This window comes from Poromitra crassiceps (assembly GCF_964638095.1).
Source record: "Poromitra crassiceps genome assembly, chromosome: 8".
NCBI lineage: Eukaryota > Metazoa > Chordata > Actinopteri > Beryciformes > Melamphaidae > Poromitra > Poromitra crassiceps.
In genome coordinates, this window is record NC_139629.1 from 10,223,037 (window position 1) to 10,248,717 (window position 25,681).

Consider the following 25,681-nt stretch of genomic DNA (forward strand, 5'->3'; position numbering starts at 1 on the left):
TGACAGGCTGCCTGAGGCCGGTCTGCACATGACAGGCTGCCAGAGGCCGGTCTGCACATGACAGGCTGCCCGAGGCCAGTCTGCACATGACAGACTGCCCGAGGCCGGTCTGCACATGTGCGGCAGCAGGTACGGCAACGGCACTTGGAACAAACTTGATAGAAGTGGTGTTGCCAAGCTCTTAAAGAGACAGGCGCCGGTAAAAACAAGGGAAAATATACTTTTTAAGACAAGACCATAGTCACATAAACTATTTTTTATTCATTTTTTTATAATAAAAGGCCTATTTGAAAATCATTGCCCATCCCTACTACTGAGTCCAGCCTACTCTCTAAAATCAAACATTGAGGTGATATTCTGAAGACATCAGTTCTCAGCTTTTCTTGCAGAAACTAATTTGGACAGAATACTGCTTACGCTGCATTGTGCAGACTGGGCTAGAGGTGGTTGATTGCAGACAGACAAATCTCCCCGGAACAAAGTGTGAAACCCTATTGGCTCAATGAAATAGGGTCCAACAACCCTGACATTCTCTCTCTCTCTCGCTCTCTCTCTCACACACACACACACACACACACACAACAAAGCCAGAAGCCGTGCATGTACCTACCCACATAAATTCGGGGTAGTCTTTGAGCCTGTCCAGGCCTTTAAAGACAGTGTCTCTGTCCTCCTCCCACTTTCTTTTGCAAAAGACTATCTCCAGGAAGTACCAGGTCCAGCCAATCAGAGGCACCTTCAGCAGCTCGTGCTTGGCCAGCACCTTTGAACTCTGCAGGGTGAAACAAAGTTCTATTCAGCTTTTCTTCAGACAGACAGGTCGATTAAGGACACGTTCTCGTTGGCATTAAGTGGATCTATCTATATTACACACAGTACTCAGAATAGTAGCTCACATCCCTGTCAAGGTATTTCTCCAGCTTAGTTGTATGTATTCTTAAACATGATCATAAATAACCTACATATATTGAAGAAATAAAAAGATATTCTCAATATTAACATGGAAATGCTGAACAGTGTAAGACTAAGCATTGTCAGTGTAAGCATTAGTCATTTGAGTATGTCCCAAGTGTCTGACAAGCACAGATTCAAAAAGTAAAGATTTGGGTGTCCTGCAAATGAACCAGATACTCATTTACACAAACAGAGGTAAATGGTAAATAGACTGCATTTATACAGCACTTTTCTCATCTACCGACCACTCAAAGCGCTTTACAACACATGCTTACATTCACCCATTCACACACCAATGGTGGCAAGCTACCACGCAGGGTGCTGGCACCACCATCAGGAGCAATTTGGGGTTCAGTATCTTGCCCAAGGACACTTCGACATGCGGACTGGAGAAGCCGGGGATTGAACCACCGACCTTCTGATTAGCGGACGACCCGCTCTACCTCCTGAGCCACAGCCGCCCCCCATAGGAGTTTCACTGTAGGAATTCATGACAAATCAATGAATGCAGACAGTGTCTGGCTCTGAAGAACTTTGACCTCTCCTCCCCCCGCAAATAAGCAAATACACCATTTCTACAACACTAAGGGCCGTTACACACCAAGAGCCACGCCGATATACAGCACGAAATTGTGAGGCGAATGTTGACCCACCTGTCAAGCACAGCAACAGATGTGTACCGACATGTCGGAAAGCAAATTTCACAAAAATCTACCTTGGCTTGAAAAAATAAACGCCGCAATATCGCTCGGCAAAACTTCGCCGTTGGCATGCATTGACTGATAATAGGCTGGAAAAATATTGACGCGCGAATTAATCGCACGAAAAAAACGCACTTGGTGTGCAAAGGATCTTAAATCTCTTCTTATTCAGTACGTATTTAACGGGGGAGAGGGGGGTTGAAAGCAAAATGGCCAAAGCTCAACGACTGAATGACTAGTGACTTTTGAGCCACGGGGGAACATGCATGCAGAGTGACATTGTTCGGTGCCTCACTGACCCCCAGGATGCCAAATCTTTCACACATGGTCCAACCGCAGAGGAAGTCGATCTCAAAGTTGTGGTTGAGGATGACGACGACGTGTTCCTTGCCAAACTTGTCCACCGTGGCTTGGTCTGTGTACAGGGTGCAGTCTGTGTCCGACCACCACTCCAGCAGCATCACCAGCTCTGTGCACACACACAGACACACACACACACACACACACACACACAATGTTAGAGAGGCACCAATACCGCTTTATACAATAAGTGTACCAATACCCAATACAGCGGCTAGACGACTATTACGTGATGCGTTTTATGTTTGTGGTTTGTTTGGAATAAATAGAACTGGGTAGTTAGCATGAGCAGTGATAGCTAGCCACCATGGCTAAACAGACAAAGAAAAGAGCGCCACCTACAGAAACTCTAACTTAATCAACAGAACCCCCCACCCCCCTGCACTGAAGAGATTTAACATTCTTTTATTCAGAATGGGAATGTTTAAACAACTGGGTTGGGCAGAATAGTATTATCAGCCAAGTAGGTCAATGCTGTTGTAGATTTTACTCTGTGCTACTCTTGCCTATTTGATTGTCTCTGCATAGGCTTGTGTATTGTGCATAAGTTTGTGTCATATACTCCGAACTGCTTTGTTGTGAAGTGTACAGAGACCCCTTGGGGTGATGTTGCACTATAAATAAATAAAAACTGAACTGAACTGTGTCAAATGTAATGCCAGGATCAGACTACACGATATTTTTTGTCGTTCACGATGTCACCATGTCAGACGAGGCCATCATACTGCCATAAATTCGTGACATGTCTTGGTCGGGAGACTGGCCACACTACAAGTGTATTCTCGCTTAACACCGACAGAGCATCGTATGCCACCGTCATCACGTCGTCTGCTGTCGTCAGCAAGTTCACAGGTCGTCGGGGAGGCGGACCTGTGAACGAAATCTCCCAGCATGCATTGAGGCCACTACATTGACAAGAAATAGCAACCAAATCAGCCTAAATAGGCTAAAGTGGTAGATAGAAATAATGTTTATGTTAGCACAACATGCAATTGTAAAACATTTCAATATTGGGCAAAATAAAACATTGAAATCCAAACACAACCATATGTGAAACATGTATGTAATCCAGGTGCTATATATATCCCTTGCAGAATTAACGTTATTTGGATGAGTGACAGGCTCTGCTGTGATGCACTGTGATGTCCGCTCCAGCCTCCAACTTACTTCATGTGCACGCCCACTATTTTCTTGCCAGCTGCTGCGAGACGAGAAGGAGGAGAAACGAACGTGCAGCCGACTCTGCTGAGCTCATGTTATTTGTAGTGAGCAATGCCCATTGGCCAGGCGTTTAAACGCAAATTAAAACACCCTGGCCTTTTTATCTCTTTTATTCTTTTGAGCGGAGCGGAGCGGTGAGTGCGAGCGGGTGAAATCTGTATCGAGCGGGGAGCGGTCTCCCCAGGACCTGATACCTGTCTTCCGGGGTGTCACACGCTGGTCTTTGATTATGTCACACTACAAGAGGTGAAGACGGCCGATCGTCGTCCCCGACGGTCATATTCGGGCCCGACGCTGAAAATCTGTCGCGTACGACCAAATCGGTCTAAAATCGGGCTGAATTCGTGTAGTCTGAACCAGGCATAAGACACTAGTACATTTTGACAGTATCTTGATTTGTGAGGAGATGGAAATGACTATCTGTATTTTGCAAAGCAAAATTGGTATTGAAATGAAATTGTATTGGTGCTATGCAAAACCTCAGACACTTTTGTGTGCGTTTTGGCAGAAGATTGAGGAGTCTATTGTTAGACAAAAAAGGCAAACTGCCATTACATCAGCTACAATCCAGGGTTTTTCCTGGTTCAAAATGAGGCAGAGGTGGTACTAGAGATTTTAGAGGGGGGAAATTCACAGATTACCGATTGGCGGCCAATATAGTGATTTTTTTTTTTCTAAGATGGAATGAAAATAGACGTTTTCTATGTGGATTGTGAGACGATATGACGAGGCAATCATTGGCTGAGGGGTGTATAAGTAAGTGAAGAAGTGTTAGCCCGCTGAGGAGGCAGCTACCTCCCTTTGACACTCGGGGAAATAAAATGCCCTTGTGTCTTATTCAATTTCAAGCCGTTGTATTCAACGTTCAAATTGTGCCTTACAAATTGAATTTTTGATTTCATGTACCGTAAATTCCGGACTATAAGCCGCGGCTTTTTTCCCGTTTTTTGGCCCCTGCGGCTTATATAACGGTGCGTCTTATCTATGGATTTTTTTCAGAAAAAAAAAAAAAAAATACAAATAAAATCTCTCTTTTTTAGCACTCTTTCTAACTATAAATCCACTTCTGTTTTAATTTCCTCTCTTGCCCTCTTTTCACCACACCGCGGACACTGTGTGCACTGTAAAAATAAACAACGGTGGTGTTGTGTTATGTTGTTTTGTTGAAATGTTACGGTAATACGGTAAATGGGAGCTTCCTCAAACAGCCATCTCTTTCCCGACAATCCCCTCTGTGCGTGACCACTTACATATGGTAATTACGGTAAGCAAACGGCCACTCGGCCATCAACTCCCTCCCCCGACTACCAGGAGAAAATCACAAACTTCGGCGAATTCACACAAAGGAAGATCAAGGAATATTCCATCGAACCGGAGCAGATCATAAATATGGATGAAGTGCCTTTGACGTTCGACCTGCCACTCACTCGGACTGTTAACAAGAAGCGCCCTGGAGGATTCTTTCACCAAAAAAAAGCTTTGCTCGTTCTCGACAGCATGAGAACGAGCAGTAGAAGCAACACTCTCACTTACCATGGGGAAGGTACGCAGAAATTCACACGACGCAGCTTTCAAGTTGAAAGCAGTCAATCTCGCATTAAAAGAGGGAAACAGAGCAGCCGCGCGTAACCTGGGCATCGATGAGTCAATGGTGAGGCGTTGGACGGTGCAGCAGGAGGAACTGTCTCAGCACGGAATATTATAGGAGTGTGAAAACATCCACAATCACCAACGGGTTCCAAAACGCTGGACTGCTGCGGGATGAAGAGGATGACGCCGCCACAGCTGGCGCTGAGGGCCGTCAGAGGCTTCAGAGGCTGTTCGATGCCGACAGTGATGAAGAGGAGTTTGTTGGTTTTGAGTGACAATGAAGGAGAGAGGAGAGTGGTTGACGAAGCCACCCTGAACCTGTTCGTTTCCGACACTGAAGATGAGGACTTTGGTCGTTTCAGTACGCAGGAAGAAGAGGAAGACGAGGATTAGTGACTTGACTTCTCTGGTTACAGGTTTGCTGCACATATAGCCTATTGTTGTGTGATTTTGTCTGGGGATTAGTGACCTGACTTTTGTTTTGTTTTGTTGAAATGTTAATAAATGGGAGCTTCCCCAAACAGCCATCGCTTTCCCGACATTCCTCTCTGTGCACGAACCCTTTCATATGGTAATTAAACATCAAAACACCCGCGGCTTATAGACCGGTGCGGCTTATAGAAGAAAAAAATAGTCAATTTTGGTCCCGCGGCTTATAGACCGGTGCGTCTTATAGTCCGGAATTTACGGTATTCAGAACAACAATATTTTTTTTAATTCAGCAATTCAATTATGAATGTTGATATGGAAATGGTTGAGAACCACTAACTAAGGAATCCATAAAATATTCATTTATAAGCTGAAACGAGAGAATTTTTGTATTTACTTTCTTAGGCTAAACGATTAATCAATTATAAAAAATAGTTGCAGATACATTTTCTGTCAATCGACCAATCGATTGAATCGACTAACTGTATTTGCAGCACTGATTTTTAAATATGAATCAAGGTGTGTAGAGTGTGGTGGTGACTCACGGCTCCAGAGGGAGTAGGCGAGGCGGCAGTTGATTGTGCGGTAGAGCTGCTTGTTGACGGGCCAGAGGAGGCAGGTGCAGAGCTGGATGAAGTTGATGATGAGGCCGCTCACCACAAACACAAAGCCCATCAGCAGCTGCAGGACGAACAGGCTCTTCAGGTAGGCTAGCAGAGCCATGGCTGAGGAGCCCGGAGAGCTGAGTCGGCTCCTCTCCGCACACTACCACCAACCTGACACACACAGGCAGGCAGGCAGGCAGGGAGAAAAGATGAGGCAGTGCCATTGGGAGTAAACAATGAACAAACAAGCGGTGTGGAGGGAATGAGAGAAGAGCAGGGGGGAGAGTGAATGAGAGAAGAGCGGGGGGGAGAGTGAATGAGAGAAGAGCGGGGGGGAGAGTGAATGAGAGAAGAGCGGGGGGGGGGGGAGTGAATGAGAGAAGAGCGGGGGGGAGAGTGAATGAGAGAAGAGCGGGAGGGGAGAGTGAATGAGAGAAGAGCGGGAGGGGAGAGTGAATGAGAGAAGAGCGGGGGGGGAGAGTGAATGAGAGAAGAGCGGGGGGTGAGAGTGAATGAGAGAAGAGCGGGGGGGGAGAGTGAATGAGAGAAGAGCGGGGGGAAGAGTGAATGAGAGAAGAGCGGGGGGGGAGAGTGAATGAGAGAAGAGCGGGGGGGAAGAGTGAATGAGAGAAGAGCGGGGGGGAAGAGTGAATGAGAGAAGAGCGGGGGGGAGAGTGAATGAGAGAAGAGCGGGGGGAGAGTGAATGAGAGAAGAGCGGGGGGGAGAGTGAATGAGAGAAGAGCGGGGGGAGAGTGAATGAGAGAAGAGCGGGGGGGAGAGTGAATGAGAGAAGAGCGGGGGGGAGAGTGAATGAGAGAAGAGCGGGGGGGAGAGTGAATGAGAGAAGAGCGGGGGGGAGAGTGAATGAGAGAAGAGCGGGGGGGAGAGTGAATGAGAGAAGAGCGGGGGGGGAGAGTGAATGAGAGAAGAGCGGGAGGGGAGAGTGAATGAGAGAAGAGCGGGAGGGGAGAGTGAATGAGAGAAGAGCGGGGGGGAAGAGTGAATGAGAGAAGAGCGGGGGGGAGAGTGAATGAGAGAAGAGCGGGGGGGGAGAGTGAATGAGAGAAGAGCGGGGGGGAAGAGTGAATGAGAGAAGAGCGGGGGGGAAGAGTGAATGAGAGAAGAGTGGGGGGGAGAGTGAATGAGAGAAGAGCGGGGGGAGAGTGAATGAGAGAAGAGCGGGGGGAGAGTGAATGAGAGAAGAGCGGGGGGGAGAGTGAATGAGAGAAGAGCGGGGGGGGAAGTGAATGAGAGAAGAGCGGGGGGGAAGAGTGAATGAGAGAAGAGTGGGGGGGAGAGTGAATGAGAGAAGAGCGGGGGGAGAGTGAATGAGAAAAGAGCAGGGGGAGAGTGAATGAGAGAAGAGCGGGGGGGAGAGTGAATGAGAGAAGAGCAGGGGGGAGAGTGAATGAGAGAAGAGCAGGGGGGAGAGTGAATGAGAGAAGAGAGGGGGGGGAAGTGAATGAGAGAAGAGCGGGGGGGAAGAGTGAATGAGAGAAGAGTGGGGGGGAGAGTGAATGAGAGAAGAGCGGGGGGAGAGTGAATGAGAGAAGAGCAGGGGGGAGAGTGAATGAGAGAAGAGCGGGGGGGAGAGTGAATGAGAGAAGAGCAGGGGGGAGAGTGAATGAGAGAAGAGCGGGGGGGGAAGTGAATGAGAGAAGAGCGGGGGGGAAGTGAATGAGAGAAGAGCGGGGGGGGAGAGTGAATGAGAGAAGAGCGGGGGGGAAGTGAATGAGAGAAGAGCGGGGGGGGAGAGTGAATGAGAGAAGAGCGGGGGGGGAGAGTGAATGAGAGAAGAGCGGGGGGGAAGTGAATGAGAGAAGAGCGGGGGGGGAGAGTGAATGAGAGAAGAGTGGGGGGGAGAGTGAATGAGAGAAGAGCGGGGGGGAGAGCGAATGAGAGAAGAGCGGGGGGGAGAGTGAATGAGAGAAGAGCGGGGGGGAGAGTGAATGAGAGAAGAGCGGGGAGGGGGGGGAGAAAGTAAGCAATGAAAGAATGAGAGAAGACAAGAATGTGGCCTGTAATAGCTTGTCGCTCTGAGAAGGCATGCGTTCTTTCAGCTAAGGAAAAAGAAAGACATCAAGGTTTCTTACCACGGTGGGATCCTTTTACAAGCCCCGCTTACACGGACCTTCAGCCAATACTACAGACCTGAGGAAGACAGTGGTATAAGTGAATACATTACCCCATAAAAGGCTATTTCCCTACAGCCGTTAAAATGAAGGAAGTGAGAGGGCAGGTTACTTGTCTTGCTTCATCAAAGGCTTGTTAGCTTCTATTGACCCAGAAGTGTTATATATACACTAGTGTAGCGTCTACCCATCTGAAGTGTTATATATACACTAGTGTACCGTCTACCCATCTGAAGTGTTATATATACACACTAGTGTACCGTCTACCCATCTGAAGTGTTATATATACACACTAGTGTAGCGTCTACCCATCTGAAGTGTTATATATACACACTAGTGTACCGTCTACCCATCTGAAGTGTTATATATACACTAGTGTACCGTCTACCCATCAGAAGTGTTATATATACACTAGTGTACCGTCTACCCATCTGAAGTGTTATATATACACTAGTGTACCGTCTACCCATCAGAAGTGTTATATATACACACTAGTGTACCGTCTACCCATCTGAAGTGTTATATATACACTAGTGTACCGTCTACCCATCAGAAGTGTTATATATACACTAGTGTACCGTCTACCCATCTGAAGTGTTATATATACACACTAGTGTACCGTCTACCCATCAGAAGTGTTATATATACACTGTAGTGTACCGTCTACCCATCAGAAGTGTTATATATACACTGTAGTGTACCGTCTACCCATCTGAAGTGTTATATATACAGTGTAGTGTACCGTCTACCCATCTGAAGTGTTATATATACACACTAGTGTACCGTCTACCCATCTGAAGTGTTATATATACACTAGTGTACCGTCTACCCATCAGAAGTGTTATATATACACTAGTGTACCGTCTACCCATCAGAAGTGTTATATATACACTGTAGTGTACCGTCTACCCATCTGAAGTGTTATATATACACTAGTGTACCGTCTACCCATCTGAAGTGTTATATATACACTAGTGTACCGTCTACCCATCTGAAGTGTTATATATACACTAGTGTACCGTCTACCCATCTGAAGTGTTATATATACACACTAGTGTACCGTCTACCCATCTGAAGTGTTATATATACACACTAGTGTACCGTCTACCCATCTGAAGTGTTATATATACACTGTAGTGTACCGTCTACCCATCTGAAGTGTTATATATACACTGTAGTGTACCGTCTACCCATCTGAAGTGTTATATATACACTAGTGTACCGTCTACCCATCTGAAGTGTTATATATACACTGTAGTGTACCGTCTACCCATCTGAAGTGTTATATATACACTGTAGTGTACCGTCTACCCATCTGAAGGGTTATATATACACTGTAGTGTACCGTCTACCCATCTGAAGTGTTATATATACACTGTAGTGTACCGTCTACCCATCTGAAGTGTTATATATACACTGTAGTGTACCGTCTACCCATCTGAAGGGTTATATATACACACTAGTGTACCGTCTACCCATCTGAAGTGTTATATATACACACTAGTGTACCGTCTACCCATCTGAAGTGTTATATATACACTGTAGTGTACCGTCTACCCATCTGAAGTGTTATATATACACTGTAGTGTACCCTCTACCCATCAGAAGTGTTATATATACACTGTAGTGTACCGTCTACCCATCTGAAGTGTTATATATACACTGTAGTGTACCGTCTACCCATCTGAAGTGTTATATATACACTAGTGTACCCTCTACCCATCTGAAGTGTTATATATACACTGTAGTGTACCGTCTACCCATCTGAAGTGTTATATATACACTGTAGTGTACCGTCTACCCATCTGAAGTGTTATATATACAGTGTAGTGTACCGTCTACCCATCTGAAGTGTTATATATACACTAGTGTACCGTCTACCCATCTGAAGTGTTATATATACACTGTAGTGTACCGTCTACCCATCTGAAGTGTTATATATACACTGTAGTGTACCGTCTACCCATCTGAAGTGTTATATATACAGTGTAGTGTACCCTCTACCCATCAGAAGTGTTATATATACACACTAGTGTACCGTCTACCCATCTGAAGTGTTATATATACACTAGTGTACCGTCTACCCATCTGAAGTGTTATATATACACTGTAGTGTACCGTCTACCCATCTGAAGTGTTATATATACACTGTAGTGTACAGTCTACCCATCTGAAGTGTTATATATACACACTAGTGTACCGTCTACCCATCTGAAGTGTTATATATACACTAGTGTACCGTCTACCCATCTGAAGTGTTATATATACACTAGTGTACCGTCTACCCATCTGAAGTGTTATATATACACTAGTGTACCGTCTACCCATCTGAAGTGTTATACAGTGTAGTGTACCGTCTACCCATCTGAAGTGTTATATATACACTAGTGTACCGTCTACCCATCTGAAGTGTTATATATACACTGTAGTGTACCGTCTACCCATCTGAAGTGTTCTATATACACTAGTGTACCGTCTACCCATCTGAAGTGTTATATATACACTGTAGTGTACCGTCTACCCATCTGAAGTGTTATATATACACTAGTGTACCGTCTACCCATCTGAAGTGTTATATATACACTGTAGTGTACCGTCTACCCATCTGAAGTGTTATATATACACTAGTGTACCGTCTACCCATCTGAAGTGTTATATATACACTGTAGTGTACCGTCTACCCATCTGAAGTGTTATATATACACTAGTGTACCGTCTACCCATCTGAAGTGTTATATATACACTCAAGTCAAGTCAAGTCAAGTTTATTTATATAGCCCTAATTCACAAGCATGTCTCAGAGGGCTTCACAGAAAGTATGTCTAGCTGATTCTAGCTAACACACAGTAACAAGAATATACAGAATAAAGATAACATTTGAACATTTGAAGAAAGCAGGAGAGTGGAGGAGGGAGGGAGAGGGAGGAGGGAGGGGAGGGGGGAGGTGGGGAGAAAATAGGAAATGTGGAGGAGGAGAGAACAGAGGAGGAGAGATGAGGGTGCAGGGGAGGGAGAGCCAGGGTAGGGGTAGGGTCTAGGGTTGGGGGAGGGGAGGGAGTAGGATACGGGCCCGGATTAGGGCGAGGGTGGGGAGAAATGGGAAATGTGGAAGAGGAGAGAACAGAGAAGGAGAGGGTGCAGGGGAGGGAGAGCAGGGGGAATGTGAGAGGGAGGAGAGGGCAGAGAGGAGGAGAGAACAGAGAAGGAGAGGTGGAAGGGTACAGGGGAGGTAGAGTAGAGGTAGGGTCTAGGGTGGAGGGAGGGAGTAGGATACGGGCCCGGATTAGGGCGAGGGTGGGGAGAAAATGGGAAATGTGGAGGAGGAGAGAACAGAGAAGGGGAGGTGGGAGGGTGCAGGGGAAGGAGAGCAGGGGGAATGTGAGAGAGGGGGGAGGACAGAGAGTAGAGGTAGGGTCTAGGGTGGAGGGAGGGAGTAGGATACGGGCCCGGATTAGGGCGAGGGTGGGGGGAAAATGGGAAATGTGGAGGAGGAGAGAACAGAGAAGGAGAGGTGGGAGGGTGCAGGGGAAGGAGAGCAGGGGGAATGTGAGAGAGGGGGGGAGGACAGAGAGGCAGAGAAGGAGAGGTGGGAGGGTGCAGGGGAAGGAGAGCAGGGGGAATGTGAGAGAAGGGAGAGCAGGAAGTGGCAGGGATTCAGGAAAATAGGGGAGAAGAGGAGAAGGAGCAGAGGGGGGGAGAATGAGGAGAGAGCAGGAGAAGGGAGGGGGGGGCGGTGGGATGTGGGGGAGGAAAGAGCATGGAAAGAGAGTGGGGGAGGAAAGAGCATGGAAAGAGAGGAGAACAAGAAGGGGGAAGAAGGGAAGAAGCGGGGGAAGGGGGAAAGAGAGGGGGGGGGGAGAAGATCAGACAACTGACTACTCTAAGCATTAACCAGAGCTAACTGGGACATAGTATCTAGCTAATCTACAGCCTAATCTGGCCTATCCTACCCTGCTTCTAGTCTGATTTTAGCCTGAACACTAACAGGTCAGCCTTAGGCTGTAGCTAATCTATCGCCTACCTAAGCTGTTCTAAACCAACCGGCAGCCCTCGACCAGTGATGAAGAGCACCGATGCCCCCCGACCCGGCCCCCGCCCACATAGGGCGTGGGAGGGAAGGCCAGGCCGGGACACAGCGGCACCCCCTCACCCCCAGTGAACGCAAGAAAACCTTTCCACCATATGGATCGCCGCATGGATTGCCCCAGTGACTTGGCTGAGGAGGAACCTTGTGAGGTCTTTGTGCTAGGGGCCAATTGCTGCTGTAGTGTACCGTCTACCCATCTGAAGTGTTATATATACACTAGTGTACCGTCTACCCATCTGAAGTGTTATATATACACTGTAGTGTACCGTCTACCCATCTGAAGTGTTATATATACACACTAGTGTACCGTCTACCCATCAGAAGTGTTATATATACAGTGTAGTGTACCGTCTACCCATCTGAAGTGTTATATATACACTGTAGTGTACCGTCTACCCATCTGAAGTGTTATATATACACTAGTGTACCGTCTACCCATCTGAAGTGTTATATATACAGTGTAGTGTACCGTCTACCCATCTGAAGTGTTATATATACACTGTAGTGTACCGTCTACCCATCTGAAGTGTTATATATACACTGTAGTGTACCGTCTACCCATCTGAAGTGTTATATATACACTGTAGTGTACCGTCTACCCATCTGAAGTGTTATATATACACTAGTGTACCGTCTACCCATCTGAAGTGTTATATATACACTGTAGTGTACCGTCTACCCATCTGAAGTGTTATATATACACTGTAGTGTACCGTCTACCCATCTGAAGTGTTATATATACACTGTAGCGTACCGTCTACCCATCTGAAGTGTTATATATACACTGTAGTGTACCGTCTACCCATCTGAAGTGTTATATATACAGTGTAGTGTACCGTCTACCCATCTGAAGTGTTATATATACACTGTAGTGTACCCTCTACCCATCAGAAGTGTTATATATACACTGTAGTGTACCGTCTACCCATCTGAAGTGTTATATATACACTGTAGTGTACCGTCTACCCATCTGAAGTGTTATATATACACTGTAGTGTACCCTCTACCCATCAGAAGTGTTATATATACACTGTAGTGTACCGTCTACCCATCTGAAGTGTTATATGTACACTAGTGTACCGTCTACCCATCTGAAGTGTTATATATACACTGTAGTGTACCGTCTACCCATCTGAAGTGTTATATATACACTAGTGTACCGTCTACCCATCTGAAGTGTTATATATACAGTGTAGTGTACCGTCTACCCATCTGAAGTGTTATATATACACTGTAGTGTACCGTCTACCCATCTGAAGTGTTATATATACACTGTAGTGTACCGTCTACCCATCTGAAGTGTTATATATACACTGTAGTGTACCGTCTACCCATCTGAAGTGTTATATATACACTAGTGTACCGTCTACCCATCTGAAGTGTTATATATACACTGTAGTGTACCGTCTACCCATCTGAAGTGTTATATATACACTGTAGTGTACCGTCTACCCATCTGAAGTGTTATATATACACTGTAGCGTACCGTCTACCCATCTGAAGTGTTATATATACACTGTAGTGTACCGTCTACCCATCTGAAGTGTTATATATACAGTGTAGTGTACCGTCTACCCATCTGAAGTGTTATATATACACTGTAGTGTACCGTCTACCCATCTGAAGTGTTATATATACACTGTAGTGTACCGTCTACCCATCTGAAGTGTTATATATACACTGTAGTGTACCGTCTACCCATCTGAAGTGTTATATATACACTAGTGTACCGTCTACCCATCTGAAGTGTTATATATACACTGTAGTGTACCGTCTACCCATCTGAAGTGTTATATATACACTGTAGTGTACCGTCTACCCATCTGAAGTGTTATATATACACTGTAGCGTACCGTCTACCCATCTGAAGTGTTATATATACACTGTAGTGTACCGTCTACCCATCTGAAGTGTTATATATACAGTGTAGTGTACCGTCTACCCATCTGAAGTGTTATATATACACTGTAGTGTACCCTCTACCCATCAGAAGTGTTATATATACACTGTAGTGTACCGTCTACCCATCTGAAGTGTTATATATACACTGTAGTGTACCGTCTACCCATCTGAAGTGTTATATATACACTGTAGTGTACCCTCTACCCATCAGAAGTGTTATATATACACTGTAGTGTACCGTCTACCCATCTGAAGTGTTATATGTACACTAGTGTACCGTCTACCCATCTGAAGTGTTATATATACACTGTAGTGTACCGTCTACCCATCTGAAGTGTTATATATACACTAGTGTACCGTCTACCCATCTGAAGTGTTATATATACAGTGTAGTGTACCGTCTACCCATCTGAAGTGTTATATATACACTGTAGTGTACCGTCTACCCATCTGAAGTGTTATATATACACTGTAGTGTACCGTCTACCCATCTGAAGTGTTATATATACACTGTAGTGTACCGTCTACCCATCTGAAGTGTTATATATACACTAGTGTACCGTCTACCCATCTGAAGTGTTATATATACACTGTAGTGTACCGTCTACCCATCTGAAGTGTTATATATACACTGTAGTGTACCGTCTACCCATCTGAAGTGTTATATATACACTGTAGCGTACCGTCTACCCATCTGAAGTGTTATATATACACTGTAGTGTACCGTCTACCCATCTGAAGTGTTATATATACACTGTAGTGTACCCTCTACCCATCAGAAGTGTTATATATACACTGTAGTGTACCGTCTACCCATCTGAAGTGTTATATATACACTGTAGTGTACCGTCTACCCATCTGAAGTGTTATATATACAGTGTAGTGTACCGTCTACCCATCTGAAGTGTTATATATACACTGTAGTGTACCGTCTACCCATCTGAAGTGTTATATATACACTGTAGTGTACCCTCTACCCATCAGAAGTGTTATATATACACTGTAGCGTACCGTCTACCCATCTGAAGTGTTATATATACACTAGTGTACCGTCTACCCATCTGAAGTGTTATATATACACTGTAGTGTACCGTCTACCCATCTGAAGTGTTATATATACACTGTAGTGTACCGTCTACCCATCTGAAGTGTTATATGTACACTAGTGTACCGTCTACCCATCTGAAGTGTTATATATACACTAGTAGGGGTGGGAATCGTGGAGTAACTCACGATACGATATGGTCACGATACTTGGCCCTCGATAACGATATTATCACGATACAGCGATTCTGCGATAATCGATATATTGGAAGAAATTTAACCTACGATACATCACGATATAACACTTCAGATGGGTAGACGGTACACTACAGTGTATATATATAACACTTCAGATGGGTAGACGGTACACTACAGTGTATATATAACACTTCTGATGGGTAGAGGGTACACTACAGTGTATATATAACACTTCAGATGGGTAGACGGTACACTACACTGTATAACACTTCAGATGGGTAGACGGTACACTACAGTGTATATATAACACTTCAGATGGGTAGACGGTACACTACAGTGTATATATATAACACTTCAGATGGGTAGACGGTACACTACAGTGTATATATAACACTTCTGATGGGTAGAGGGTACACTACAGTGTATATATAACACTTCAGATGGGTAGACGGTACACTACACTGTATAACACTTCAGATGGGTAGACGGTACACTACAGTGTATATATAACACTTCAGATGGGTAGACGGTACACTACACATATAACACTTCAGATGGGTAGACGGTACACTACACTGTATATATAACACTTCTGATGGGTAGACGGTACACTACACTGTATATATAACACTTCAGATGGGTAGACGGTAGGGGTGTCACGATACACTCCGTTCACTAGAGCTGCAACTATCGATTCTTTTAGTACCGTAATCGAGTATTCTACCGAATAATCCATCGATTAATCGAGTAATCGGATAAGAACCCTTTTTTGTGTTTTCAAAGGCTTATCGTAACTATACACCAAAAAATAAGATAAATCTCTTCAAATAAACAACTACATTAGTTTCTTTCTTAGAAAAAACATTTTTATTTTTAAATTGCATAGAACTGGCAGTGTCATCTTTTCAACCTGACGTTTGAGTTCTTCCAGTGTACAGCAACCGTTAAATAATATGAATGAATGGCTTACTACCTAGTTTACATCGTTCATTTACCTTACAGCTGCATGAGGCAACTTCACACATTGCTGCTTCCAAATGGCAGCAGGAGATAACTGAAACATTTGAACTTTAAGACCCATAAATCCTGTAATGTGATGTCAGTAAACTGTGCACAAGCACGCTGGTCGCTGTATGATAGCTTCACAACAAAGGAAAATGGAAGAGTACACACATTAGTGGTTTATATTGGAACACTTTCAAACTTGCATGCAAAAAGGGGGAAACCACAACCAAGTTAAATTGTAGAAAACTGTATTTATTAACTCAAGGTAATTGCACATATTTACTGCTTTAGTTTTAACATGAACCCAACCAGTGCTTTTTTTTTCTTTTTTCTGTCATTATTGAGCGAGGTGACGTAATCTGGGCCTTGCCTTGCTAAGCAGTGCCTAAAAAATAAAATAAATAAAAATAAATAAATGTCTCTACACATACTGGTGTGTATTAAACTAGTGTCTTCTTCAGCTCAAGTCCAAGTCAAGTCCCAAGACTTTGAGGGCTGATTTTTTTATATATAAAATATTGAAAAAAAAAAAATCCAAGTCCCTCACAACACTCTCTCTCCTTCACTGCCTACTTCCTTTAGCCCTTCACCACTTCACTTCCTCTCTCCTTCACTGCCTACTTCCTTTAACCCTTCACCACTTCACTTCCTCTCTCCTTCACTGCCTACTTCCTTTAACCCTTCACCACTTCACTTCCTCTCTCCTTCACTGCCTACTTCCTTTACCACTTCACTTCCTCTCTCCTTCACTGCCTACTTCCTTTAACCCTTCACCACTTCACTTCCTCTCTCCTTCACTGCCTACTTCCTTTAGCCCTTCACCACTTCACTTCCTCTCTCCTTCACTGCCTACTTCCTTTAGCCCTTCACCACTTCACTTCCTCTCTCCTTCACTGCCTACTTCCTTTAGCCCTTCACCACTTCACTTCCTCTCTCCTTCACTGCCTACTTCCTTTAACCCTTCACCACTTCACTTCCTCTCTCCTTCACTGCCTACTTCCTTTAACCCTTCACCACTTCACTTCCTCTCTCCTTCACTGCCTACTTCCTTTAACCCTTCACCACTTCACTTCCTCTCTCCTTCACTGCCTACTTCCTTTAGCCCTTCACCACTTCACTTCCTCTCTCCTTCACTGCCTACTTCCTTTAGCCGTTCACCACTACAGTGTACCTGAACAAGATCAAAATTTGAGAAAGTGACACGTCACCCCCATATAGGCCTCTGTCGTAGAGCTGCAACGATTAATCGATTAATCGATTAGTTGATCGACAGAAAATTAATCGACAACTATTTTGATAATCGATTAATCGTTTTGAGTACAATTTTAAGAGAAAAGGTCTAAATTCTCTGATTCGAGCTTCTTAAATGTGAATATTTTCTGGTTTCTTTACTCCTGTGTGGCAGTAAACTGATATTATCTTTGAGTTGTGGACAAAACACACTCTCAAATGTTGAGGGCGTCATCTTGGGCTTTGGGAAACACTGATCGCCATTTGCTACCATTTTCTGACATTTTATAGACCAAACAACTAATCGATTAATCGAGAAAATAATCGACAGATTAATCGATTATGAAAATAATCGTTAGTTGCAGCCCTACTCTGTCGCTACACTTGTCCAAATGTCAGTAGTGAGTGCCATCATGTTTGGCGTCTTAAGCCTCTCGATCAACTTGCCTTTGACCTCCTCATACTTTTTCTCCATCTTATTCGTGAAGAAGGTCCTTGAGGGAAGTGTGTAGTTCGGGTTGAAACTCGAAATCATCTTTCTGAATCCTTTATCTTCCACCATGGACAGAGGGCGCATGTCTGTCACAATCATATTCAAAATGCTATTGCTGAACTCAGCTGCTTGTTCACTTGAACATGATGGACCCGTCCTTATAAAGCTGTCCATTGTACGCTGTGATCCGCTGAAAAAGAGGTGAAATAATAATTAATATTGATATTTATTAGGTAAGTTCATAACAAAACTGGAGAATGGAGAATTTACGAGAATGGAGAATTTACACACCCTAGACCTGTTGCCTATTATTGACACAAATATCAGAATAGCAAGATAACAGGTCAGGTGGTGTAATAATTGGAGCCTAAAATGCACCAATTAAATAGTTGTTTGCAATCATCATGAGAAGAGTCGACCGGTCTAGGGTGTGTAAATGTACATTCTCCACATACACACTCTTTCTCTCTCACACACACACACTCTCTCTCTCTCTCACACACCAACAGGCTAGTGTGATCACACACACACACACACACACACACACACACACACACACACACACACACACACACACACACACACACACACACACACACACACACACACACACACACACACAACGCTGTTAAATTAGCCGCTAACGTTAGGTTAACGTTAGGTTGAGCTTTGTATTTCTCACAGAAAACGGCAAGCCACATCAAAAAAATGCAGCGTGAATGCAGTTACTAATAGTCATATTGGCAACGTGGCAAGCCAGCAGCACAACTACTACTAGTCTTAATATCAAGTAGCAATCATTAGCATACATTTACATTAGCGTTGTGTATACGGTAGTTAACGTTACGTTACCTTGCTCCGCTCGACGTAGATGCGCTGGTGGATGCGTAGACTGGATGTTTACGGTTCAGGTGCTGAAGCATTGATGAGGTACTGTTGTGATATGCAAGTATCGTTACAGTACTTGCACACCACTGAGTTCGTGTCCTTTTTCAGCGTGAAATGATCCCACACTTTAGACAGTTTCGGTCGCTTTTTCGGCCCTGGTTCTTCCCTTCCCGGCTCCTCCTGTCTGCTTTCTCCGTCGCCTCGTTCCATTTTGCGGGGTCCGCTCGCTAGTCGCTATAGCTGCTCTCTGGTCTGTCTGTGTCCTCACGTGTTTACACAGGAAGAGCGCTGTGCCACACCAGTAAGCGTCCGTGAGAAACAGTCTCTCTAAATGCCGTGTCGAGGCGAATCATTTTGGCCTCGATCAATTTAATTATTCGAGTTATTCGAGGTACTCGAGGAATCGCGACAGCTCTACCGTTCACGATACGATACGTATCACGATACTGGGTTCACGATAACGATACGATACGATACGATTTTAACAATATTTTTTCAACTTGAATAATGACAATATATGACTGGAAAAGTAGTATTTTATTTGAAATGCACAAATACAAAACATGCTGTTGTGGGAAATTGTTATTACAATAACAACTAGAAAAAACATGAGATTGGAGATAAGGCTTATCTTGAAATAGAATTAGTTACACCGTCACTTAGATTTACTTTGAACTAAAAGGTTTCTCAGCAGTATAAATTCTCATTATGCATCTTCAGTTTTTCTTCAAACTCAAACAACAAGACTTTTCTTAATCTATTTTTTATGCATCTTCAGTTTTTCCTGTCAAGTAAACAGTTTTGCCAGAAACTCAATTGAATGGTTTCTCTCCTGTATAACTTCTCATGTGTCTCTTCAGAGACTTGTTCAACTGAACTACTTTCCACACATTGAACTTCAACAAACAAAGACGTTTCTTAGTCTATTTTTTGAAAAAAAAAAAAATTGCGATATGAGATTTCATCTCAACGATACATATCGTGACGTTTTACTATCGCGAAATTTCGTGGGACGATATATTGTGACACCCCTAGTAGACGGTACACTACAGTGTCTACCCTTCTTGACCCAGGTGGGAAATGATTGAGCCTTCATCTACAGTAGGTTAGACTACTGTAATAGCCTTTTCTCTGGTCTCTCCAAAAAAGAACTTAGGCACCTCCAGCTCATTCAGAATGCTGCTGCTAGAGTTCTAACAAGGACTAAGAAAGCTGATCATATTACTCCAGTTCTTAGGTCCTTACACTGGTTGCCAGTAGGGATGTTTATTTTGAAAGATTTCCATAATCGAAAATCGGGAAAATTAACGATCAATTATCGATCATATTAACTCATTGAGTGCCAGCCACTTTTGGAGAACGGACGCTCCCAGTGCCAGAGTTTCAGAGCGTTTTCAGTGATTTCTCGAGGCCCACAGAATATTGTGTGATATTACTATGTAAACACCGAACACGCACAAAGAACGAGGAGACTCTCTTCTATCATCTGCAAAAAAACGTTTATTGATCCCATTTTCCGTTCTTTAGTTATGAGCCGGAGAAGATAGCTTGATTTAACCAAAAACAGCAATTTTTTTCTAGAAGCTGAGATAATGAGCCTTTTGTGAAATTAAACATTTCAAGCACATCATTGACTCTGAAGCTAATATTTTCTGATATAATGACACCTCAAAAATAATTTCCTTCAATAAAAGAGTGAAAACAAAGGAATTTTGTTTGGCCAAATAATATGTTTTAGCTGCAACCAGCAGCGCTGGCCCCTGCGTGCGCAGACCCTACACCTTCTTGCTGGTCTTGATTTACTGCTGGTGGGCATCAGATAGCCTATTCTAGCTTGTTTGCTCTCTATGCATCGAGCCTGCTGCTGCCTGGGTCTGTGTGTACTGTCAATGGTTGTATGCTGTAGTGCCCTGCGTGCCCCACCCCCCTCCTCCTCCTCCTCCGTGGTGGGAGGAGTGTCTCTGCTGCGGTTTGCTCTGAGTTTGATCTGCACTGAAAAGTCCGCTGCATCCCCCCGCTTTTTTACAGCATGTCCCCGGCTCCCAGCTGAGAATAATGTAACTTTTCAGAAAGACGCTGGTGTCGCCGTGTCGGCAACTAAATCATATGGATGGGCTATCGCAGCGGACACGGATGGGGCTCAATTGTGGCAGCAGATGACTGCTGTTCACAGGCACAGCTAACGTTATGCTTCAAGCATATCGATGCGATTTCCGTTTCCTCATGACTTCTTCTCTCTTTTCTCCTGGCCTTTGTCTAATCTGGAGAGCACTGTCGCCACCTAAGGGTTCTGTAAAATAGGTTAGACACATTCAATAGCTCCCATATTGTAAGAGGCGATGTAAGAGGCTTAGATCGACATCCCCCCGTCAAAAAACGCAATTGACGAACATGTTCGTCCTTGGCACTCTACGTTACTAAACGAAATGACGAACATGTTCGTCCATGGCACTCAATGAGTTAATTAATAATTTAAAAAAAAATCTTTTTTTTTTTTTTTTTTTTTAACAAAATGAATGCCTATGGCAGAAAATACGAAAGACAACGTGTTCTCCTCAATGAACTCTTTATTTCAATGTGTCTCCTCTCCAACACTGCTGTCCCCGGCGCATGCCGGTGTGAATTCCCCATGTTTAAAACAGTTTTGTTGGCACAAAGGCCCGTGCCCAGCCAGAAAACTAGAGACTATATGAAGCTCCACCTCACGTTAGTCGGCTGTGCAATGGAGTGGGGCGAGGAGGAACGAATTCCACCCAAACCTAGTCCGCAAAAAAAATAAAAATAATAATAATAATAATAATAATAATAATAACAATAATCGATAAAAATTCCACATGACCGATTCAATTCCTTAACGATCAATAATCGATTTTCGATAATTGATGAACATCCCTAGTTGCCAGTGTGTCATAGAATAGATTTTAAAATACTGTTACTAGTCTACAAATGACTTAACGGCCTAAGGCCCAAAATACATCGCTGAATTGCTCCCACGCTACGAACCGTCTAGACCTCTCAGGTCAGCAGGGTCCGGCTTACTAACTGTCCCTAGGATCAAATCATGGGAAGGCCGCATTCACCCACTATGCTTCTGCTAGCTGGAACAAACTGCCTGAAGACCTCAGATCTGCCCCAACTTTACTTACTTTTAAAAATAGACTAAAGACTTTTATGTTTACCATCGCTTTTAACTGCTGACAGCTGTTTTTTAGGAGATGTATGGCCTATAAAGGTTCGAGTCCAACTATTATAAAGGTTATGGACATTTTTAACTGCTGCGCCTGTTGCTTAATGCACTTTTTATGCTCTTTCTCTGTTGTGATGCTTTTAAATGTATATTTTATCCTCTTATTCTTTTATTTTCTTGTGTCAACCATTTTATGTGAAGCACTTTGAATTGCCTCTGTGTATGAAATGTGCTGTACAAAAAAACTTGACTTGACTTGACCATTCACATTGGTAAGAAATGAGGCCTTGTTCACACTCACAGGCTCTAGTCTAGTCTAATCACGTCAAACAAAGAATGTGGGTGGTGAATGTTGACGTTTTATTTTGTCTTGTGGCTGGCCTGATCTTGACCTGTCAAACAGTGTGTGTTGTGCCTGCTAGCTGAAGCTCTGCCAATGGCCCTGTCACACACATGCATGTTTGTGTGCCGTCAGACAAAGCCAATATTGCCGTCTTGTCAGTGCAAGTGTGTGTTCGTGCAACTTTCTCTAAAGGCGTTTTCTGGGAACGATTGCTTTAATTCGTTCCGTGCCCGAGTACGATTGCACCCCCTCCCAGAGCAACAACAGAGCAGTGCTGCGCGGAGACGGAAGTCCCGGGCGGAAGATTCGCGCTGTACAGGAAGCCTCAAAAACAGGTACGGCTGTCCCAGAGTCTATTTACGTGCCGAAATAGACTCTGGGTTCCCAGATTGAGCGTACAGTCACCGCATTCTACCAGGCACTCGTAACCCCTAACCCTAACCCTGGCATCAATTGTGTGCTTTAAAGTCCCTGGAAACCAAAATCCACAAAAACCTTCTAACTAGGGGTGTCACAATATATCGTCCCACGAAATTTCGCGATAGCAAAACGTCACGATATGTATCGTTGAGATGAAATCTCATATCGTGAAAATTTTTTTTTTTTTTTTTTTTTTTTTTTTTCAAAAGTAGACAAAGAAACGTCTTTGTTTGTTGAAGTTCAATGTGTGGAAAGTAGTTCAGTTGAACAAGTCTCTGAAGAGACACATGAGAAGTTATACAGGAGAGAAACCATTCAATTGAGTTTCTGGCAAAACTGTTTACTTGACAGGAAAAACTGAAGATGCATAAAAAATAGACTAAGAAAAGTCTTGTTGTTTGAGTTTGAAGAAAAACTGAAGATGCATAATGAGAATTTATACTGCTGAGAAACCTTTTAGTTCAAAGTAAATCTAAGTGACGGTGTAACTCATTCTATTTCAAGATAAGCCTTATCTCCAATCTCATGTTTTTTCTAGTTGTTATTGTAATAACAATTTCCCACAACAGCATGTTTTGTATTTGTGCATTTCAAATAAAATACTACTTTTCCAGTCATATATTGTCATTATTCAAGTTTAAAAAAATATTGTTAAAATCGTATCGTATCGTATCGTTATCGTGAACCCAGTATCGTGATACGTATCGTATCGTGAACTGAGTGTATCGTGACACCCCTACTTCTAACTATTAAATGTAGGGTCTTATGTGAGTAATTGTGTGCCTCAGAAAGTAGGAGACATTAGTTTCAACCCAAACCCCCAAAATCGCCACTTTTCTACAAGGTCTGGATTTCCACTTCCTCATTGAAGAGAGTGGTGCGCGCGGTGCTAAAATGAATGATCTTATCACGTCATAAGATTTAATCGAATCGCGCGCACACACACACTCTAGCGCTGTGCACTCGCAGCGGCATAGTCTCTCTTCCTCTCTGTCAGTATGCACCGAACCTCTCTCTCTCTCTCTCTCTCTCTCTCTCTCTCTCTCTCTCTCTCTCTCTCTCTCTCTCTCTCTCTCTCTCTCTCTCTCTCTCTCTCTCTCTCTCTCTCTCTCTCTCTCTCTCTCTCTCTCTCTCTCTCTCTCTCTCTCTCTCTCTCTCTCTCTGGAGACCTGCAGTCACACACACGGGACACGCCCACACAGTCAGCGGGAGAGAAGACAGTCTAAAATCTAATTGATTCTCATGACTTTTGTCATGACTGTCAAACCTTATATACTTTGCGATGTTCATCATCATTCAAATTTGGCTGGTGGCTTATTAACATAGGTTCCTGTGATGAACTCAAAATGCTAAATAATAAAAAGTTATTTCTGGTTTCCAGGGACTTTAACTATCCCGTCAGCAGCATACACAGAAGTGTCTGTCATGTCAACACATTTCTTGCTTTACATATATTTCACAATCAACCCGAGACGAGAGTGGTTATGTTAACAGGATATACTGATGGCTGTCAAATAGCCTGTACGATAGACAATTAGCAGGAGTGGATGAATACTAACAAACAAACAATATATTTGAAATAAATTATCTGAACTACTTAACTTGAGGTGCTTTATCTCATCTGGACAAAATGCTAAGCCAGCCTCCAAATGTGCCCAGAGATCCGAGTCATATTCCTTCAAGTACAACTCAACAACCAACCAACCAACCAACCAACAACTAGAGATGGAACGATATGAACATTTCATATCACGATTATAGTGACCAAAACTATCACGGTTATCATTAAAAGCGGTTATCTTTACATCCCTAGATTCCCTACCTTGAACTAAGCCATAGTTAACACTTGTGGGCAGGTTGCATGTCTTACTGTATGTTGTCCCATGCAATCACTCCTTCTCAAACATTGCAACACAAACAACATGCACAGACAAGGAACCTGGAGCCAATCAAAAGGTGTGCATGATGCACAATAGTTGTCTTCAATCTCAGAGGCCAAAGAAAATAAGTCTTTCTCAATCTTTGGAGTGGAATCACGTTGAAATACTATCACTCAGGTGTGTGTGTGTGTGTGTGTGTGTGTGTGTGTGTGTGTGTGTGTGTGTGCCATGTGCTGGTTCTGTCAATAAGCCCAAACCTCCACAGTTAGCCCTGGCACTGACTTCTAGGGCTCCTGTGTTATGTTGCAGGCATGACCCTTGCTGCCACAGAGAGAGGGACTCGTACAGCAGTTACACTATAGCCGTTTTCCCACATGCGTACCTGAAAATTACCTGTAAGTCAATATCGGACATTTCCCGGAATTTCCCTTCACACCTCAGCGCGGGCATGTGGGAATCTAGGAGCTAAATTGCCTGTATGTTGGGGGGCGGGGGGAGGGGGGAGCTTATTTGGGGGGTCGGGTTTAGATCAATAAGGTGTTTTCGGGTTGTCCTTGGGCTGCAAACTCATTTAAAGTATGCAAATCGAAGTTGTTTCTGACAAGAATAATGTCACGTTACTCCGGGACTGCTCAACCCATGACAGAGCCACTCTCCCCGGCTTGGCAGAGTGAAGAGCTCCGCCCGCGCGTCCCCGCTGCCTGGAGCACAGCGGCTCGTGCTCACGCTCTAAAAGGCAGGCTCCCACACGCTGCTGTCTGGCCAGCAGAAAGTGCTCCAGACTCGGTGTGATAATCCTGTAACAGCATTTGAGCTTATTCAGGTAAGATATTATTATGTATATATATATTATGTAATGACACATTCAGCGATAAACTGTCTACAATGAAGACATGTGTCAAATATGACAACGTGGTGTTCAGTATTTTAAGAGCACAGGTTTTTTTTCATTTCCTGAAAAGTTGGCGATTTGGAGATAAGTGGCTTTCATTGCACAGCGACGAAATGCAC

At 43.9% G+C, this 25,681-nt stretch overlaps 1 protein-coding gene across 2 annotated transcripts in view; it reads right to left on the reverse strand.

The window, feature by feature from the left end:
- The window catches only part of LOC310780836 (1-acyl-sn-glycerol-3-phosphate acyltransferase gamma-like), a 50,723-nt gene that overhangs the window by 10,490 nt on the left and 14,552 nt on the right, over positions 1–25,681 (reverse strand). For both annotated transcript variants that reach the window (XM_083641342.1, XM_083641341.1), the window contains 4 exons: positions 7,955–8,012; positions 5,801–6,031; positions 1,955–2,124; positions 611–772 (listed from right to left, as the gene is read on the reverse strand). In XM_083641342.1, coding sequence (XP_083497468.1) covers positions 611–772; positions 1,955–2,124; positions 5,801–5,978 — 510 coding nt within the window. In that variant the 5' untranslated portion in view covers positions 5,979–6,031; positions 7,955–8,012. The remainder of the gene's footprint in view (positions 1–610; positions 773–1,954; positions 2,125–5,800; positions 6,032–7,954; positions 8,013–25,681) is intronic.